At 35.2% G+C, this 17825-nt stretch overlaps 1 protein-coding gene across 1 annotated transcript; it reads left to right on the top strand.

The window, feature by feature from the left end:
- Positions 1-1038: 1038 nt before the first annotated feature.
- Positions 1039-16796, top strand: LOC107713271 (insulin gene enhancer protein isl-1-like). Its single transcript, XM_016518730.1, has 6 exons — positions 1039-1244; positions 2228-2472; positions 2757-3031; positions 4031-4162; positions 4242-4350; positions 16733-16796. Exons 1-6 carry the CDS (start codon positions 1039-1041, stop codon positions 16786-16788), a joined length of 1023 nt encoding a protein of 340 aa, XP_016374216.1. The 3' UTR covers positions 16789-16796.
- Positions 16797-17825: the final 1029 nt, after the last annotated feature.

Below are 17825 nucleotides of genomic sequence, written 5' to 3'. Positions count from 1 at the left end.
GTATATAATCAGTATATATCTGTTGCTCATGAAAACGTTTCTAAACCGTCTGTATATTTGACAAATATTGCATTTAATTCACTTCATCTGTGATAGAGTATGCAAACACCGCGAGAGCGTCACTAACGGGAGCAGAAAGTGTCCGGCTTGACGGCTCCGTTTTCAACTTCGCCCCCGACTGCAAGCGGCTACTCTCGTTGACTGCCGTCTGTAGCCGTGCTTCAAGTCGAACGCACCTATGAACTTCACATGTGCGATCACCTGTTAAAATCACATGTGAAATATGTGAAACATATGAAACACAAACGAAACGTAGTTTTGGAACATTTTCATGGTGTGAAGCCCATGTGATCACGCATATTGTTTACATGTGATCACATAGGTTTGTGATCACGCATATTGTTTACATGTGATCACATAGGTTTGTGATCACACATATTGTTTACATGTGATCACATAGGTTTCACACATTCACACCGTGAAAATGTTCCAAAACCACGTTTCATGTGTGTTTCATATGTTTCACATATCTCACGTGATTTTGATCGCACATGTGAAGTTCATGTGGTTTTTCTGTAAGGGCATGCAAGCAATTATTCTCTATATTTTTTATAATTTATGCATAATACAACATGACCAGTTTGTCACATTACAAATACACCTGCTGTGGGCGTGCCGAAGTGTTAGTGGGCGGGGATTCCGCGGGTAATGAGCTCCATTATTCTCAGTACTCGGCTTCAACACTGAGCAGCTGATTGGCGCTCCATTCGTCACATCAAATAAATAAAGAGGAGTGAGTGAGACCAGTGGCCCTGTAGATGTAGTTCAACACAACAGTGCCTTCATTTATTTCTCGTTGATGTTTAATATCATTTAGAAGATAACGGCATTCTGATATGGGAGATTCCCCGAACAGTAAGTTATCGTTGATCAAAAGTTCAGCTTACTTATTAGCATAAGATGAGATGCTTGAGAATCTGTAGTATTTTTGTCGTTAATTGTCACTACAATAGCCTCGATAGATTAGAGACATACATAATGTGTGTTCTTAAAGGAAGTAAGCTGGTTTCCTACTGCGTGGGTTGTGGGCAGCAGATCCTGGATCGCTTCATTCTGCGGGTTTCTCCTGATCAGGAGTGGCACGAGCAGTGCCTGAAGTGCGCGGAGTGCCAGCAGTATCTGGATGAGTCCTGCACCTGCTTCATCAGAGACGGAAAAACCTTCTGTAAAGACCACCACAGGAGGTGCGTACCGTTTTAAAAGGAAAGTCGATTTGCGCATCAGAATTACTTTATTTATTTATTTATTTATTTATTAAACCTTCAATAATTCGTTATTCTGATCACATTTTGTCGTTTTCTAGCTAAGTAAGTTACAACAAGTCGAATGGGATATAAAAAAAAACTTTAAAAACTTTGTATGCTGTTTAATAAGTGGTCCAAAAATTCTAAAATATTTCATTCAGCAACTTCTAATTTCATTGCATCACAGCATTAAACTTACTAGTATTAAAAAATTATTTCATTAACCATTATAATGTTAATATACTAACTTACCAAAGTACTTGTACCTTTATTATTATTATTATTATTCTTAATGATTTTTTAGTTCCTGTGGCTCAGTGGTAGAGCATTGCGTTAGCAGCGCAAAAGGTCGTGGGTTCAATTCCCAGGGAACACAAAAAATGTATAGCCTGAATGCACTGTAAGTGGCTTTGGATAAAAGCGTCTGCTAAATGCATAAATTATTAATTAATTATTATTATTATTATTATACACTGAGAACCACCAAAAAAAAAACACAGGTAAAGAGGAAGCCACATGATGAATCAAAGCTTTTCCTGAGGTGAATACATGGTGCACAGTGTCATGCACATGCACAAGAAACACTTCAATGAAAAACCATTAAATATGAGCCTTCACAGAGAATTCTGGGAATGTAAAATTACAGTTACAGTTGTTCTTTTTCACTCCCCAAAACTGTACATTTAACAGTATTTCACTGTATAACTGTCCCATTAGATTTAGATTATAAGGTATCTTACTGTTTTTTTTTTTTTACCGTTGCAGTCTTTTACCATTATAATTGTGATTATTATAATTAATTATATTCCCATGTGCACTTTTAAAACATAGACAATGTATTGTTAAGTGTGATTTTATAGGACAAATTCTTCCATTCAGAAATGTAATGTTTGTGATCTTTTCTCCTCTATATTCTCTGTCAGATTATGGACCAGTAAATGTGCAAAATGCCACAAAGCCTTCATCAGCAAGGAGTATGTCATGCAAACACGAGTGAATATTTATCACGTCCAGTGTTTTCGTTGCGAGGGCTGCAATCGCCAGTTACTCCCTGGAGATGAGTATGTTCTGCGGGACGGACAGCTGCTCTGTACAGACCACCATGAGCTTTTTAACAAATTCATGGGTACTTCAGATAACCAACAGAAGGAGACTGTTGATCCATCCGGTAAGTTTATGAACAAGCTTCCATTGAACACTAATGTTGAATCACTGTTGAATTTTGTTTTGATTTTGCGAATTGATATTTTGATGTTGTTTCAATGTTTTACTTTTCAGCATGGGGGATTTAAAATTTCAGTGTTCATTTATAAGTTTTTCATTAACATTTAATAAAATGTTTCAATGTTTTTTCAATGTTGAAAGATCAACTGACATTATTTCAGCCTCATTTTTGCTGTGTGTAAATGAGCGAAAAGTTATTTTTGAGGTAAAACCTCTCATATCTGACAGAGGGCATCAAATCCTCACCGTCCTGGTCGTCGATGCCGAGGAGGTCAGAGAGATCCACGCGTGTGAGGACGGTGCTCAGTGAGTCCCAGCTCCACATGCTGCAGACCTGTTACAGCGCTAATCCCAGACCGGACGCTCTCATGAAAGAGCAGCTGGTGGAAATGACAGGCCTCAGTCCTCGGGTCATCCGCGTTTGGTTCCAGAACAAGCGATGCAAAGATAAGAAGAGAGGTCTGATGATGAGAAGCACACAGAAGCAGCTTGAAGGCTGTCTGGTGAGTGAGCAGTTACTTACCCATTTACTTCCCTGTAACTTTAACACTTAACTTTTTTTATTTCAAAGCAATTACATTATATCATGCATGTCCTAATATTAATCATCTTCCACGGCAATGTTGCAAGTGTCTAGAAGTTTACTTAGTGGTGCATGAGCTGATGTGGCTCGTTAAAATACTTTTTTTGTCCAAAGTGCAAAAGGTCTAAATCTTTCCAGACTGACTTTAAAAAAATGAACATTAAAATATGATCTGTAGATAAATGTATACAACCAGTCAGTCAGTTTAGAATAATTAATATTTTTTATGCTTTTGAAAGAAGTCTCTTCTGCTCACCAAGGCTGCATTTATTTGCTCAAAAATACAGTAAAAATAGTAATATTGTGAAATATTATTACAATTTAAATAACTGTTTTCTATCTGAATATATTTTAAAATTTAATTTATTCCTGTGATGATCAAAAGTGATTGTAATGACATTTATAACATTACAACAGATTTTTGTTTCAAATAATTGTTCTTTTGAACTTTCTATTCATCAAATAATCCTGAAAAATAAAATGCATCACGGTTTCCTGTTTTCAACATTGATAATAATCTAGCATGTTTCTTGAGCATCAAATCAGCATATTAGAATGATTTCTGAAGGATCATGTGACACTGAAGACTGGAGTAATGAAGCTGAAAATTCAGCTTTGCATCACAGGAATAAAATACATTTTACAATATATTAAAATAGAAAGCAACTATTTTACATTGTAATAATATTTCACAATATTACGGTTTTTACTGTATTTTTGATAAAAGCGTAAGAGAACATAAGAGACTTCCAAACTTTTAACAAATTTGGATGCATTTTTATTTTGTATTTTACTGGAAACAAAAGCAATAAGAGATCCTGGAACAGAGAGCTCCTGTAAATATGGTCTAGCAGCGTCTATGGCTCGGACAGTTTGCAGTAGAGAACTCAAGTGGGTTTCGTGTTTTCATCCTCAGAAGGTTTCAGAGGAGCCGCTACTGCTGGACAGTCCAGAGAGGCAGGACAGTGACGTGCTGATAAACCCACCATGGAAACTACTGACCGACTTCATTCTACAGAAGGATGCTGAACACAGATCATACCAGCAACTGGTAAATATCAAGATACTCAAAAGATGGCTTACTAACATCATTTTGTACTGTTGTTCACTTGATTGATTTGTTTTTTTAGCTTTCTTTCTCAAAGGAAGGTTCCTGTTCTGCTGGAAGTGAAGTTGTGTCAATATCAGCTCAGTTAGCAGACACACCCAGCAGCCTGACAGCAAGTCCTGCAGACATGAGTGAGTAAACAGAGTCTCCCACCACTGAAAGAGCCAGTGCTTGACAGTTAACTGTGAAAATGATGAAGGTCTTCTTTATACACTACCATTCAAAAGTTTGGGGTCTGTAAGATTTTTTTTTGTTTTTTGAAAGAAGTCTCTTATGCTCAGCAAGGCTGCATTGATTTGATCATAAATCCAGTAACACAGTAAAATTATGAAATATTATTACAATTTAAAATAACTGTTCTCTATTTTAATATATTGTAATTTATTCCTGTGATGCAAAGCTGAATGTTCAGCATCATTACTCCAGTCTTCAGTGTCACACGATCCTTCAGAAATCATTCTAATATGCTGATTTGCTTGTGCTACTTTATATTTTTGTGGAAAACATCATACATTTTTTTCCAGGATTCTTTGATGAACAGAAAGTTCAAAAGAACAGCATTTATTTGAAATATAAATCTTTTAAATCATTCTAAATATAAAGATTTTCAATTGAATGTGTCCTTTCTGAATAAAAATATGAATTTCTGTCAAAAAACTTATTACTAATCTAAAACTTTTGAATGGTAGAATATATTATTAGAATAATAGTCAATTACTGTGTTTAAAGTTCATAATCTCAGGATTTTCCTGCCGTATTAGTGCTCTGACTATTATTATTTTCTAATGTATTTTTTGGGTCAGAATTGATTGTTATTGTATTTCATTCTTTAGCATATGTACATGGTTTTATGAACTTGTGTGCCTCATTTTGATAATTTGCTCAGTTTCTAAATTAAACATTAATCTATGGATTGTCTAAATTTGTATATTTGTATTGTATTGTATAGTTTTTGTAGAAAGTTTTATTAATAATTATTGTATTTATTTCTTGAAATATTATGTCACTTTTGTGCTTTGTTGTTCAGGTGCCATTATAGTCTAATAAACATATTACACATATTATTTTGGTGATTATCAAGCAGTTTCTTTGTTTCTCTGACCAAAACCGATGTCAGAACCCCCTTGATCAGTCCATTAAATATTAAATATATGTGTATATACAGTGGGTACGGAAAGTATTCAGACCCCCTTAAATTTTTCACTCTTTGTTATATTGCAGCCATTTGCTAAAATCATTTAAGTTAATTTTTTTTCCTCATTAATGTACACACAGCACCCCATATTGACAGAAAAACACAGAATTGTTGACATTTTTGCAGATTTATTAAAAAAGAAAAACTGAAACATCACATGGTCCTAAGTATTCAGACCATTTGCTGTGACACTCATATATTTAACTCAGGTCCTGTCCATTTCTTCTGATCATCCTTCAGATGGTTCTACACCTTCATTTGAGTCCAACTGTGTTTGATTATACTGATTGGACTAGATTAGGAAAGCCACACACCTGTCTATATAAGACCTTACAGCCCACAGTGCATGTCAGAGCAAATGAGAATCATGAGGTCAAAGGAACTGCCTGAAGAGCTCAGAGACAGAATTGTGGCAAGGCACAGATCTGGCCAAGGTTACAAAAAAAATTCTGCTGATGTTCAGCATCATTACTCCAGTCTTCAGTGTCACACGATCCTTCAGAAATCATTCTAATATGCTGATTTGCTTGTGCTACTTTATATTTTTGTGGAAAACATCATACATTTTTTTCCAGGATTCTTTGATGAACAGAAAGTTCAAAAGAACAGCATTTATTTGAAATATAAATCTTTTAAATCATTCTAAATATAAAGATTTTCAATTGAATGTGTCCTTTCTGAATAAAAATATGAATTTCTGTCAAAAAACTTATTACTAATCTAAAACTTTTGAATGGTAGAATATATTATTAGAATAATAGTCAATTACTGTGTTTAAAGTTCATAATCTCAGGATTTTCCTGCCGTATTAGTGCTCTGACTATTATTATTTTCTAATGTATTTTTTGGGTCAGAATTGATTGTTATTGTATTTCATTCTTTAGCATATGTACATGGTTTTATGAACTTGTGTGCCTCATTTTGATAATTTGCTCAGTTTCTAAATTAAACATTAATCTATGGATTGTCTAAATTTGTATATTTGTATTGTATTGTATAGTTTTTGTAGAAAGTTTTATTAATAATTATTGTATTTATTTCTTGAAATATTATGTCACTTTTGTGCTTTGTTGTTCAGGTGCCATTATAGTCTAATAAACATATTACACATATTATTTTGGTGATTATCAAGCAGTTTCTTTGTTTCTCTGACCAAAACCGATGTCAGAACCCCCTTGATCAGTCCATTAAATATTAAATATATGTGTATATACAGTGGGTACGGAAAGTATTCAGACCCCCTTGGCTGTATTAGATCAAAAGGGTGCTTCTACTAAATACTGAGCATTTTTCAGTTTTTCTTTTTTAATAAATTTGCAAAAATGTCAACAATTCTGTGTTTTTCTGTCAATATGGGGTGCTGTGTGTACATTAATGAGGGAAAAAAATTAACTTAAATGATTTTAGCAAATGGCTGCAATATAACAAAGAGTGAAAAATTTAAGGGGGTCTGAATACTTTCCGTACCCACTGTATTTATTTTTAAAAAAATGTTCACCAATCAGCCAATAAAATCGAGGACACACTGTAAAAATGTTTTATATGAATATTTCAAATAAAACAAAGATGACGAGTATGTTTTACAAAAAATACTATTTCAATTTTTCTACTTAATGTGGAATTCAATGTTACGTGCCATTTTTTTTGCAATTATTTGTGAAATTTGTGAAATGTTCTGCAGATTCTGGAGAAACAATAAGAAACTGGCTGTTATCTTTATGCCCTACAGATGTTTTGTCCTTAAGCAAGGGGGTTTCCATATTTAATACTGTTCCTGAAGGAAAAGGGAAGCAGTTGTGCTGTTCTGTATCTCATATTGCACTGTGAAGGACCTCTCTTATGCAGGACCTGTGTTTTTAACTGAATCATGTGCCGCATATTCAAATCCCTGCATTTACTATTCCCCCCATTTCTCTGCTGTTGAGCATGTGAGTGAATTGAAAAGATCTTGTTTGGAGATGGTGCTTTATAGCATTGGTCTGGGCTCTCAACCTTTTGTGCTCCAGATCAAATAATGAAAGAGGTGCTGCACTTCAACGGGGCAATTCATCCTCACAGAAAGAGATTAATTAATGGATCAAATCTCTGCTTTTTGCTCTCAGAGCTTTCATCTTTGCCCCTACCTATTTATTGTCAAGTTACAAAATAGAGTGAGAAATATCAAGCCTCAAACGCAATTATCCACGTCTTAGAGAAGGTTTTATTAAAATGCTAATTTATTGAATGTGCCATAACAAGGAACGTACATCAAATAGTAAATGTTAAAACATTGATCAACCACTTTTACTTTTTTATTTTACTGTTATTTAACCTTTTATGATATTTTAATAATTTTAAGAATTACATTTTGTTGAGTTGTGTGTTTAGTTTTGTTGTGTTTTGTTGTGTTTGGTGTTTTGTTTGGTGTTTTGTTGTGTTTTACTTTGTTGTGTTTTGTTTTGTTGTTTTGTTTTGTGTTTGGTGTTTTGTTTAGTTTAGTTTTGTTGTGTTTTGCTTTGTTGTGTCATGTTTGGTGTTTTGTTGTATCATGTTTTGTTTTGTTTTGTTGTGTTGTGTTGTGTTGTGTTTGGTGTTTTGTTTTGTTTGGTGTTTAGTTTAGTTTAGTTTTGTTTGGTGTTTTGTTTTGTTGTGTTTTGCTTTGTTGTGTTTTGTTGTGTTTTTTTTTTTTTTTTCTTTTGGTGTTTAGTTTAGTTTTGTTTGGTGTTTTGTTTTGTTTTGCTTTGTTGTGTCGTGTTTGGTGTTTTGTTTTGTTGTGTCATGTTTTGTTTTGGTGTTTTGTTTAGTTTTGTTGTGTTTTGTTTTGCTGTGTTTTTTTGTTTGTTTTTTTTTGTGCTTTTTTGTTTTGTTGTGCTTCTTGTTTTGTTTTATTGTATTTTGTAGCTTTGTGTTTTGTTTGGACTGCACTTTTGTGTTGTTTCAATTATCTGTCTTTTTAGTTTATTATGGATTAAAGGAACCAGTTATGCCTTTCATTTGATTGTCATTTATAGATTTACATTGTTTATACATAATTCTGTCCCTCCCTTCCAGTATTTATGCATTTTGTCCAAAGTTTAGTAATAGCCCTGGTTATTATTCCATTGTGAATTTCAAAATATTCCATCACAGGGCTGTCAAAAAATATTGTACATTTTTCTTTTTCTTTTTCTTCAGAAAGACAAATCTGAGCAGTCATTCATTACTGTTAGTTCGTTTCACCTGTGAAAGCAGAAAGCAGTTTTGACATGAATATTGCATGAAAAGCATTATTAACATTGCACTTCAATTACATTTTACATAGAAATTTAATTAGATATAAGACAAAAGCATTTCTTTCTTTGAGGCAAGTGATTTCTGTTTCATTCATTCATTCATTTTTTTTATTTTAGCAAACAAAATTGCACATTTTTAATATGAAACACCTTGTGTTTTTAACTATGATACATGGGTAATATAATCAGTTGAGTGAATTCTCTAATTCCCCCCATTTCTCGGCTGTTAGACTTAATGTAGGTGAATTGAAAAGATCTTGTGCTCTGGGCTCTCAAGCCTGTACAGACACCTTTGTGCTCTAGATCAAATAATGAAAGAGGTGCTGCACTTCAACAGGCCAATTCATCCTCACAGAAAGAGATGAATTAATGGATTTAATCTGTTTTTTGCACTCAAAGCTTTCATCTTTGCCCTGATGTATTTCTTCTAGTCAAGTTACAGAAAAGAGTGAGAAATGTGAGACCTCTAATATAATTGTCAAAACCAAAAAGTGGATCCCATTGCAAGAAACAAAAATAATCCACGTCCAGGCACTCACATAGCAGGCAAAATATAAAAAGCAAACACCAACGCATATCAGCCCAAACAGGCCTTCGTCAGGGTGTTCTGTTTGGGCTGATAAGCGTTGGTGTTTTTTAACATGTAGCCCTGTAGCACAATAAAGGCTTTTTATATTTTACCTTCTATGTGAGTGCCTGGACGTGAATTATTTTTGTTTCTTGCAATGGGATCCACTTTTTGTTTTTGACAATTTGTTCCCTGGAGCACCCATAGTCTCGCTCGTGAGTACCTGATGCGCCCCTGGTCAATACTTTTTTCTTTAATTATCCTCTAATATAATTATTTACTAATTTTGACCAAAATTGACCATTTTAACTGTCTTCATTTATTTACCCTCATGTTGTTCCAAATGACTTACTTTCTTCTGTGAATAATACAAGATGGTTACAAAGAGAAGATATTTTGAATTCCCCAACTATTACAATGACATACGATAGATTGTAAATATTTTATGTTTGCAGTACCAAACTAATAGATTATAAGTAATTTCAAAATGACCATTTCCCTTATATTTTTAAATATGTTCCTTTGTCTTACAGGATCAACATGATACTTCGATGTTAAGTAGTAAAACGATCTGAGACCCCAGACAGAACATGTGGGCCAGCAAGCACATCCTGTACACTTCTGACATATGTTGAAAAACAAACAAAGCAAATACACCGTGCCAACAAATGTACACTGTTAATATTAGATTATGTTTGGTTTGTGGATAAGCACCTGGATCTGCACGAACTGAGGTACACACGCAACGGCCTTCTGTGTGAAAACACCGGCAGCCACTAGATGGCAGACTAAACACTTGTTACTTTACAGCTGAAACACACCTGTGCATCTGCGCTGCTGATAAACATCAGGCTGCAGCTGGAACATGCCCGTTGCATTACATACGGCTGTGTTGCTAAAATAAATAATAATAATGATAAAATAAAATAAGTAATACAATAAAAACATATCAGCCTACAGCTGTGCAATGCCTGTTGCATTACATACAGTTATGCTGCTGATAAAATAAAATAAAATAAAATAAAATTAATTAATATAAAAACATAGCAGCCTACACCTGTACAATGCCTGTTGAATTACATACAGCTATGCTGCTGATATAAAATAAAATAAAATAATAAAATAAAAATATAGCCTACAGCTGTACACATACAGTTATGCTGCTGATAAAATAAAATAAAATAAAGTCAGCCTAAGGTAATTAGCTGGTCTCAGAGTATAGTTGGTCTGTTTTGCTGTTAGGGTTAGAGGGCCACCAGCTAAACTTCAGCTTGGGTAGACTGGGAGACCAGCACAACCTACTTAAACTAGCTAAGACCATGCAGCAGAATCAGACAGGTTTCATTTTTGAAGAAAAAGAGAGGCAAGAAGAGGAAGGAGTAGCAATGCACATCTCACACATGTGTGTCCCCACAGTGGGCAGGCAGCTCAGCCTTTGCCTTTTGTGGCCGACAGTGTAACTGACAGCTGCAGCAGTCTGTGAGAACTACAGATATTTATACTATTAAACTATTCACTTCCAGACCTCAGACATCCAGCTGCACTCTTTATTGATGATGCTGATAGTTATGATGATTACTGACTGTTCAGAGGAAGGACAGGCCTTTCTGGGCCATTTTGTTTAGCTTGTTCTGCAGTAATGGGACAGCAGGATTCTGTCCTGATGAGGGGTTTTACAGTCTAATCTGATCTGTGAGAGAGAGAGAGAAACAGAGAGGAAAGGAGAGCAGAGGAGAGGGTTGGATGATCCTGAGGTTGCATCTCCACAATCCCCACGAGGAACTATCCCCAAAAGGTGAAATATGTCCCGTGTAAACACAGTCTTGAATAAACAGTCACATCCAAATGCCTTGCCTCCCTGACCATTTTCGTAACATATTTGTGTGTTATCCAAGAGGATGAAGAATCTGATTTAGTTCTGTGAAGATGACAATGCTTTCCTACACCAACTCTGAGATATGAGCTGACAGATCAAGTCAATTAAAACCAATATCAGTCACATTAAAACTATATATATTGGAAATATTTTAATGTAATTTCAAAATCATTTATTTTCAAATGCCTTTAATGTACCTTTTATAATTTATTGTTTGCCTTATATGAGAAAATAAAATATGAATTATAAATGTATAAATGTAAAAACAAATGTATAAAATTGTTTGTTGTTAGTATATAAAATTAGAATATGTATTATGTTAAAAATATTTCTATAAATTTGTAAAAAGTCAGTGTTGTTATTGTTAACTAAAGCTAAAACAATTAAAAATCGTTTTTGTTCATTTAAAATAAATTAATTAATGTTAAACACACACACACACACACACACAAACTCTAGCTTGGATGGAGTTTTTAAAATATCTGAGATAAAACAAGTTTATAAATAAATAAAACATAAAATTAAATATAAATTTAAATGAAAACTAAAGATATAAAAATGGCAATTGAAAATATTCATAAATGCTACAGTAAATAAGTAATACTAAAGTAACACTGCTCTGAGTTGTGTCATCATTAACAGCACATCAAAATTCTGACCCTCATGAGGTTTTAGTAAAAGTTAGAGATAAAGAAAAATCCAGGTAAATATATAACAAAATATTTTTGTCAAATTGTGCATTATTTACTTGTGTGTAGCCTTAGCAAGACAAGTGGGACATTTTATTCCAAAATATTTTCAACACAAAACAGTGTTACAGAAAATAGGCTACATAATTTAATTTGTGATGGAAATGGCACTGTGGTGGGAAAAATGGCTGTGATGCAGGTATATACAGATTAAATAAATAGTGAGAGTGTGGAAAGTGTTTTAAAAGAGTTTATTTCTAAATGTCCACAAAAGTGCAAACAGCTGAAGAAACACCCATATGTTGTTTACATGAACGGCTCATCTAAAACATCAATATGCTATGGATTAATGAGTGTATTGTAACTGATAATGAGCCTATGGGAAACGTAAAGCCAGTCAATAAATCACTGATAATTACTGTATTAACTCTCAATGAAAAGTTTGCGGTGTTCTTTATTTAGTTTCTAGCCCCTGCTGCTCACATCAAAGAAAACACGGAAGGTTTCAATAACGGAAGTAGAAAAAGCAATTAACAGGCCTTAAAAAGAGAAATAAACATTCGCTTTCTCCGCATTTCCGCGCAGTCAACCCATGATACAGCGGGAGCTGCGCTGACAGACGCGCTAAATCACTCCAGAGAGGTCGGCTGTGAAGACCTCCACTCACTCCAGCACATATTGGAGCCATTATCTGGCCCATTCGTTAGCCATCAGCCCCCGTGTGATCCTGCAGCCAGCGCCCCTCTTTAAGACAACACACTGAGCGATACTCTTACCCAGGGCCGTCCTTAGCTGACGCGGGGCCCGGTGCAAGGTAGGGAGCGGGCCCCCCTCGGTCAATTCGCGATTGCGTTCTGCGTTCCTCAAGCGTGGGGCCCGGTGCGACCGCACCAGTTGCACCCCCCTAAGGACGGCCCTGCTCTTACCGCAAACACTGCTCTACTCTAAATCCACACAGCCGCTACTGAAGCCATGCAGAAGAGCGCTATTATCATCAATTATCAGAAGAGACGACACGCCGTTACTGGTTTCAAGGTAGTCACATACTATACATGTTAAAAGAAAGTAATAGGCCTACTGTTTGTGTGCACAAGGCGTGATACGGTGGCGATATTTGTTTTGCACACAGTATTAAACCTTCCTGAAACTTATGAATAATATAGCATAAGCATAAACATAGAATAACTTTTAAGTTGCAATTACTTCATACTCATGGTTTGTGAAAATGTTAAATACAGTTAGAAAATGTTTTTAAAAAATGGTTAATACATTTTATTTTTGCAATCATTTGCAATCAAGTCAACAATATCGCTGGAAATGAAGTGTCCCCAACTAAGCAAGCCAGAGGCGACAGCGGCAAGGAACCAAAACTCCATCGGTGACAGAATGGAGTAAAAACCTTGGGAGAAACCAGGCTCAGTCGGGGGGCCAGTTCTCCTCTGGCCAGACCAAACCAGCAGTTCAATTTCAGGCTGCAGCAAAGTCACATTGTGCAGAAGACTCATCTGGTTCCTGTGGTCTTGTCCCGGTGGTCGTCTGAGACAAGGTCTTTACAGGGGAATAACAATCAGAAGTGGGGCTCATCTAGTTGTCCTAGTTGTCTAGTCACATACTATACATGTTAAAAGAAAGTAATAGGCCTACTGTTTGTGTGCACAAGGCGTGATACGGTGGCGATATTTGTTTTGCACACAGTATTAAACCTTCCTGAAACTTATGAATAATATAGCATAAGCATAAACATAGAATAACTTTTAAGTTGCAATTACTTCATACTCATGGTTTGTGAAAATGTTAAATACAGTTAGAAAATGTTTTAAAAAAATGGTTAATACATTTTATTTATCATACGTTCTTATATTTATTGTTTTATTTTTAATGTGTTTTTGTAAAGTCATAATTTTGTTATAATCCTATTTTGATCTGTTTGCTATGTGCAATAGTTACTGTTTACTTTTCAGCGTGATTTTTGGTGAACTGTAGGCCTATTAATAAACTAAGGTAAGTTTGATCCTCAAACATCACTGTAATTATTAATTGTGGAATTTATATATGGAAACCACAACAATTAAAAACAAAAACATACACAAATATATAGCATCCGTTTTTTAATTTGTAGATAATCACAAGTGAGATTTCAGTGATATTTTGACCATTGAACTATAGAAAATGTCCCCAGTTTTCATTTCAGAAATCTGGTCACCTTACTTCAGGAGCTTAGGTAAGCACGCAGAGGCCTCTAATGGCATATGTTACGTCGCTCCATGAAGCAAAAACTATTGTGGATTATTTATGAGCTGAGGGGGACAGCAAATGCAGATGACGAGCAGCTCTTTAAAAAGCTTTTTCCTTGTGCTAGTACATCAAGTGAGCTCCATGTAATCTCATTTGAAGATGTATGAAGATGCTGAAAGACATTACCGTCAGTGCAAAGACCCTATTAACATGTTCAGTAATGGACCAATTTATTCAAAAATAGATTAAGCATATAATGCAAATCTGTCTTACAATTTCATATATACTTACCTCTTCCCCAGCTAACATAGAGTGTTGGAGGTAACGCATTAGTAACCCGAGGTACATACATAATCAGATTACTTTTTTCAAGTAAAGTAACGCATTACTTTTTAATTTACAATAACATTTCGGAGTTACTTTTTCAAATAAGTAATGCCATTTACTTTGTTTTCCCATTTAGTGACTGAAGCTCTCCTGGCCCCATTTTGAGAGAAATCAGGAGCACACAAAAACAGATTCAGTATTCCTCAAAAATATTAAAACCGGTGAAATACAAATTTAGAATATGATGCAAACCTGCAATAATTAAATGTTAAATAACACAAATCCTTTATGTTTGAAGCCCATTTTATTAACCAATGTCTTTGCTGCTGACCCTCAATGATCCAATTCAACCATACTAAGCAAAACAATTTTTTTATTTATTTTTTTGCTAAAGGGAGTTGCACAGCACAGCTGAAAGGTTCATTTGTTTTACTTTTGGTGTGAACGCTTTTACATTTGCCAAAAATAGAACTTTTTATAATTAAAAAACAAACAAGCAAGCCCAGTCCAGATGAGAAAAAGTAATGCAAAAGTAACGTAACACCTTACTTTCCATCAAAAGTAACTAAGCAATTAGGTACTCTTTTATGGAGTAACACAATGTTGTAATGCAAAGTAAATTTCCCCAACACTGCTAACACAATTATGTGCTAAGAACGTTTTGCTAATGTTCTCATTCAGTTATGAAAAGTCATAAAGCATAAAGTCAAAAACATTGGAGTTATACAACTGTCCTGATAATAATAATAATTATTATTATTCTTTGATTAAATTGCTTCCATTTTTTTAACTTTTTTTTTTTTTTTTTTGCAAAATCAAAATCATGTGGTGCAACCAACATGCAAAAACATTCAGGGAAAAAACTGTAAATGAACAGTGTTAACTATCACCATATTATAGAAAGCCAAGGACACATTCTTCATTGTTCATAAACAAAACCGAGGCTAAATAGTCAATGCCACATGCCCTCAGATGCTCATTATATGTGTAAAATGAGACCAAGCGACACAGGCGTGCAGTTTTCTTCTGATAGCATTACAGATGTCATCAGTTCAAGACGGGACAATTAGAGGAAGCTCTTGTTGCCTTACTTTTAGAAAACATGCAAGAACAATCATCAAGGCTTGATAGAACAACAATAACACTGATGCAATCTGAAGAGCTTGAGTCAGTAGTCAGTGGTTGTGAGGAAAGGGAATCAGACAGTTAGTAATATATTTCCAGTGTGAGCAATTAAAACTTGCAACCTCACACATTTTGACTTCTGCAATCACTGTATCATAATAAATAGCACAGAAGTAGTCATCATAAAAGCTAAGTGAAACATTCGTTTTCTACATTTGACACCCACTTGTGGGTTTTAGCCTTTACTTGTCTTGAAATGTTTTCCAACAAGTGGCTAAATGGGACTACAGAGGCTGTCGGTTTCATTAAACGTCATCAGATAAGGGAATTCATCAGTGTTGCCAAGTCCACGATTTTCCCGTAGAATCGGACTACTTTTACACTGCTGCCACCGGTTGTTTTTTTTAGACTGCGGGTTGAAGTGAAACCCCCCACCCCCCAGAACGTGATGTCGACTGAGGTGGAACCCCCTGGAAGGAGGTTTTGATCCCACAAAACACAAATGTTCTGGTTTTGTTATGCAGACTTGGCAACCCTGGAATTCATTAGCCACAACTCTCCCAATGCATGATTATTTTCTTGCAACTAGCTGTTGAGTGTACATCAGTTGTTACATTGTGGGATTGAATGGGTGTACTCAGTAATGTCCACTATGGTTTTGGACACCACTACAAATGACTGTCCCCTCAAATAGTACACTATGTATTGGGGGCGATTTCGGACACAGCCCGATTTTAACTAACTCGCTCATCAAGATTCTTTTCCAAATACTGCTCAGAAAAAAAACGAGTGTAGAAGAACATTAATAAAGACCAGACTCTGAACAAATGTTCTACTAACATTACTGGAAGAACGTTTCTTTATGAACGTTATGCAGAGCGTTCCTTGTTAGCTTGTGTATCATTCTTACATTTCTGATTGCATGTCCTAACAATATCAAAATGAATTTTAATTCCGAAATGAAAAACATGTTCAAGTCATTGTAATTGCAAATTGCATTTTTTATGTACTTTTGAATAAATGAACAGAAAAAAACTAATGTCATATCATTGACCCTAATATTATTTGTGTTGAGTAGTTTAACCAATGCATTTCCTTTAGCATGGAAACGACACGTGACAGCTTTCTGTCCTGAAATTTCAATGCGCTTATGAAATACGCCCAGATTATATCAATTGATATGTTCTTTGAGCTTGTAAGTGGCTGCCAAACTACGCAGTAACCTCCCTTCCCTCTTCCCTCCGCAGAAGACGTGCAGGAAGCCTATAACAATAGGACCCCCTCTGCTCAAGACTTGCTTTGAGAAAAGACCCACAGCTCGCACAGGCCCGTGTTTACCATTAATCCAGACCAGGTGATGTGCAACCAAGGTCACAAGAGAGAGCAGAAGTCATTGCCTGGTGGTCTGGCTCTAACCCGAGCCAGTGATAGGTCCTGTCAAGTGAGTAAGTGAGGCCACATGGTCTCCCAGATGTGATGTAACAACATGTCGAATGGTGTGTCAAAAAGAACATGAGACGTCCCTTTGTGACGAATTTTTATCGCAGTTCAGCGCCTTAATCAGACGCAGTGGGTTCACAATGATAGACCCTCCACGAAGACACAAGTGAGCATTAGATTACAGCAAAGAGGGTGAATCTCAATGAGAATATCACCATATCAGCCTCACTCTTTCTCTCTAATGGCTAGACGTTTAACATTTGAACTCAAGCGTCCTGGTGGACTAGGTAGCTGGTTTCTCCTCAGCTCTTGTTACATTATCACAGTCCTCTTTGCTAAATCATAGCAGACACATGGACTCTCACAGTCCTAAACATGACCATTGAGGGGGTCTTTGTGAACCCTGAACTCTTACGATTGGTGTTGATTGCTTGGGCACCTGCTGAGAGCTGTCAAACAAGCAGATCAGAAAAGGGCTATCCTGTTTCTGCCAATCAGTGAACATGACCATATAGATTAAAGACAGAACCACGTGCATTAAAGCTGTCAATTGTTTGTATTGGCTCGTCTCAAACTAACATGACCAGATTACATTTTATCCCTCAAAAAAAAAAAAAAAAAAAATTAGGGTAAAACATTAAAATATTTTTTGGCAGTCGTGCAACCTAGTTATATTAGCAGAAAATAATAATAAAAAATGTATTTGATTTTTCGAAAACATTATAAAACTTTTATTTAAAAAAAAAAAAGTAAAATCCATTTTTAAAAAAAAAAAAAAAAAATTAAATCAAAAAAAAAAAAAAAAAAAAAAAAAAAACTTATTTTATAGACCATTACAATTGTTTGCATTGTGACATTATGGTACAATCTGACATTTTTTAATTTTGATTTTTTTTTCTC

This window comes from Sinocyclocheilus rhinocerous, unplaced genomic scaffold, assembly GCF_001515625.1.
Source record: "Sinocyclocheilus rhinocerous isolate Xijiao unplaced genomic scaffold, SAMN03320098_v1.1 scaffold688, whole genome shotgun sequence".
Classification (NCBI taxonomy): Eukaryota; Metazoa; Chordata; class Actinopteri; order Cypriniformes; family Cyprinidae; genus Sinocyclocheilus; species Sinocyclocheilus rhinocerous.
The sequence above is the reverse complement of the archived record's forward strand: the minus strand, read 5'-3'. Positions and strand labels throughout refer to the sequence as shown.

What these genes read in the sequence shown, in the direction of transcription:
- LOC107713271 (XM_016518730.1), top strand. Translation starts at nt 1,039, where the DNA reads ATGTGTGTTCTTAAAGGAAGTAAGCTGGTTTCCTACTGCGTGGGTTGT. An exon ending in TGTAAAGACCACCACAGGAG is followed by an intron (nt 1,245 to 2,227) that starts GTGCGTACCGTT and finishes ATTCTCTGTCAG; the next exon opens with ATTATGGACCAGTAAATGTG. An exon ending in AGCAAGTCCTGCAGACATGA is followed by an intron (nt 4,351 to 16,732) that starts GTGAGTAAACAG and finishes TTCCCTCCGCAG; the next exon opens with AAGACGTGCAGGAAGCCTAT.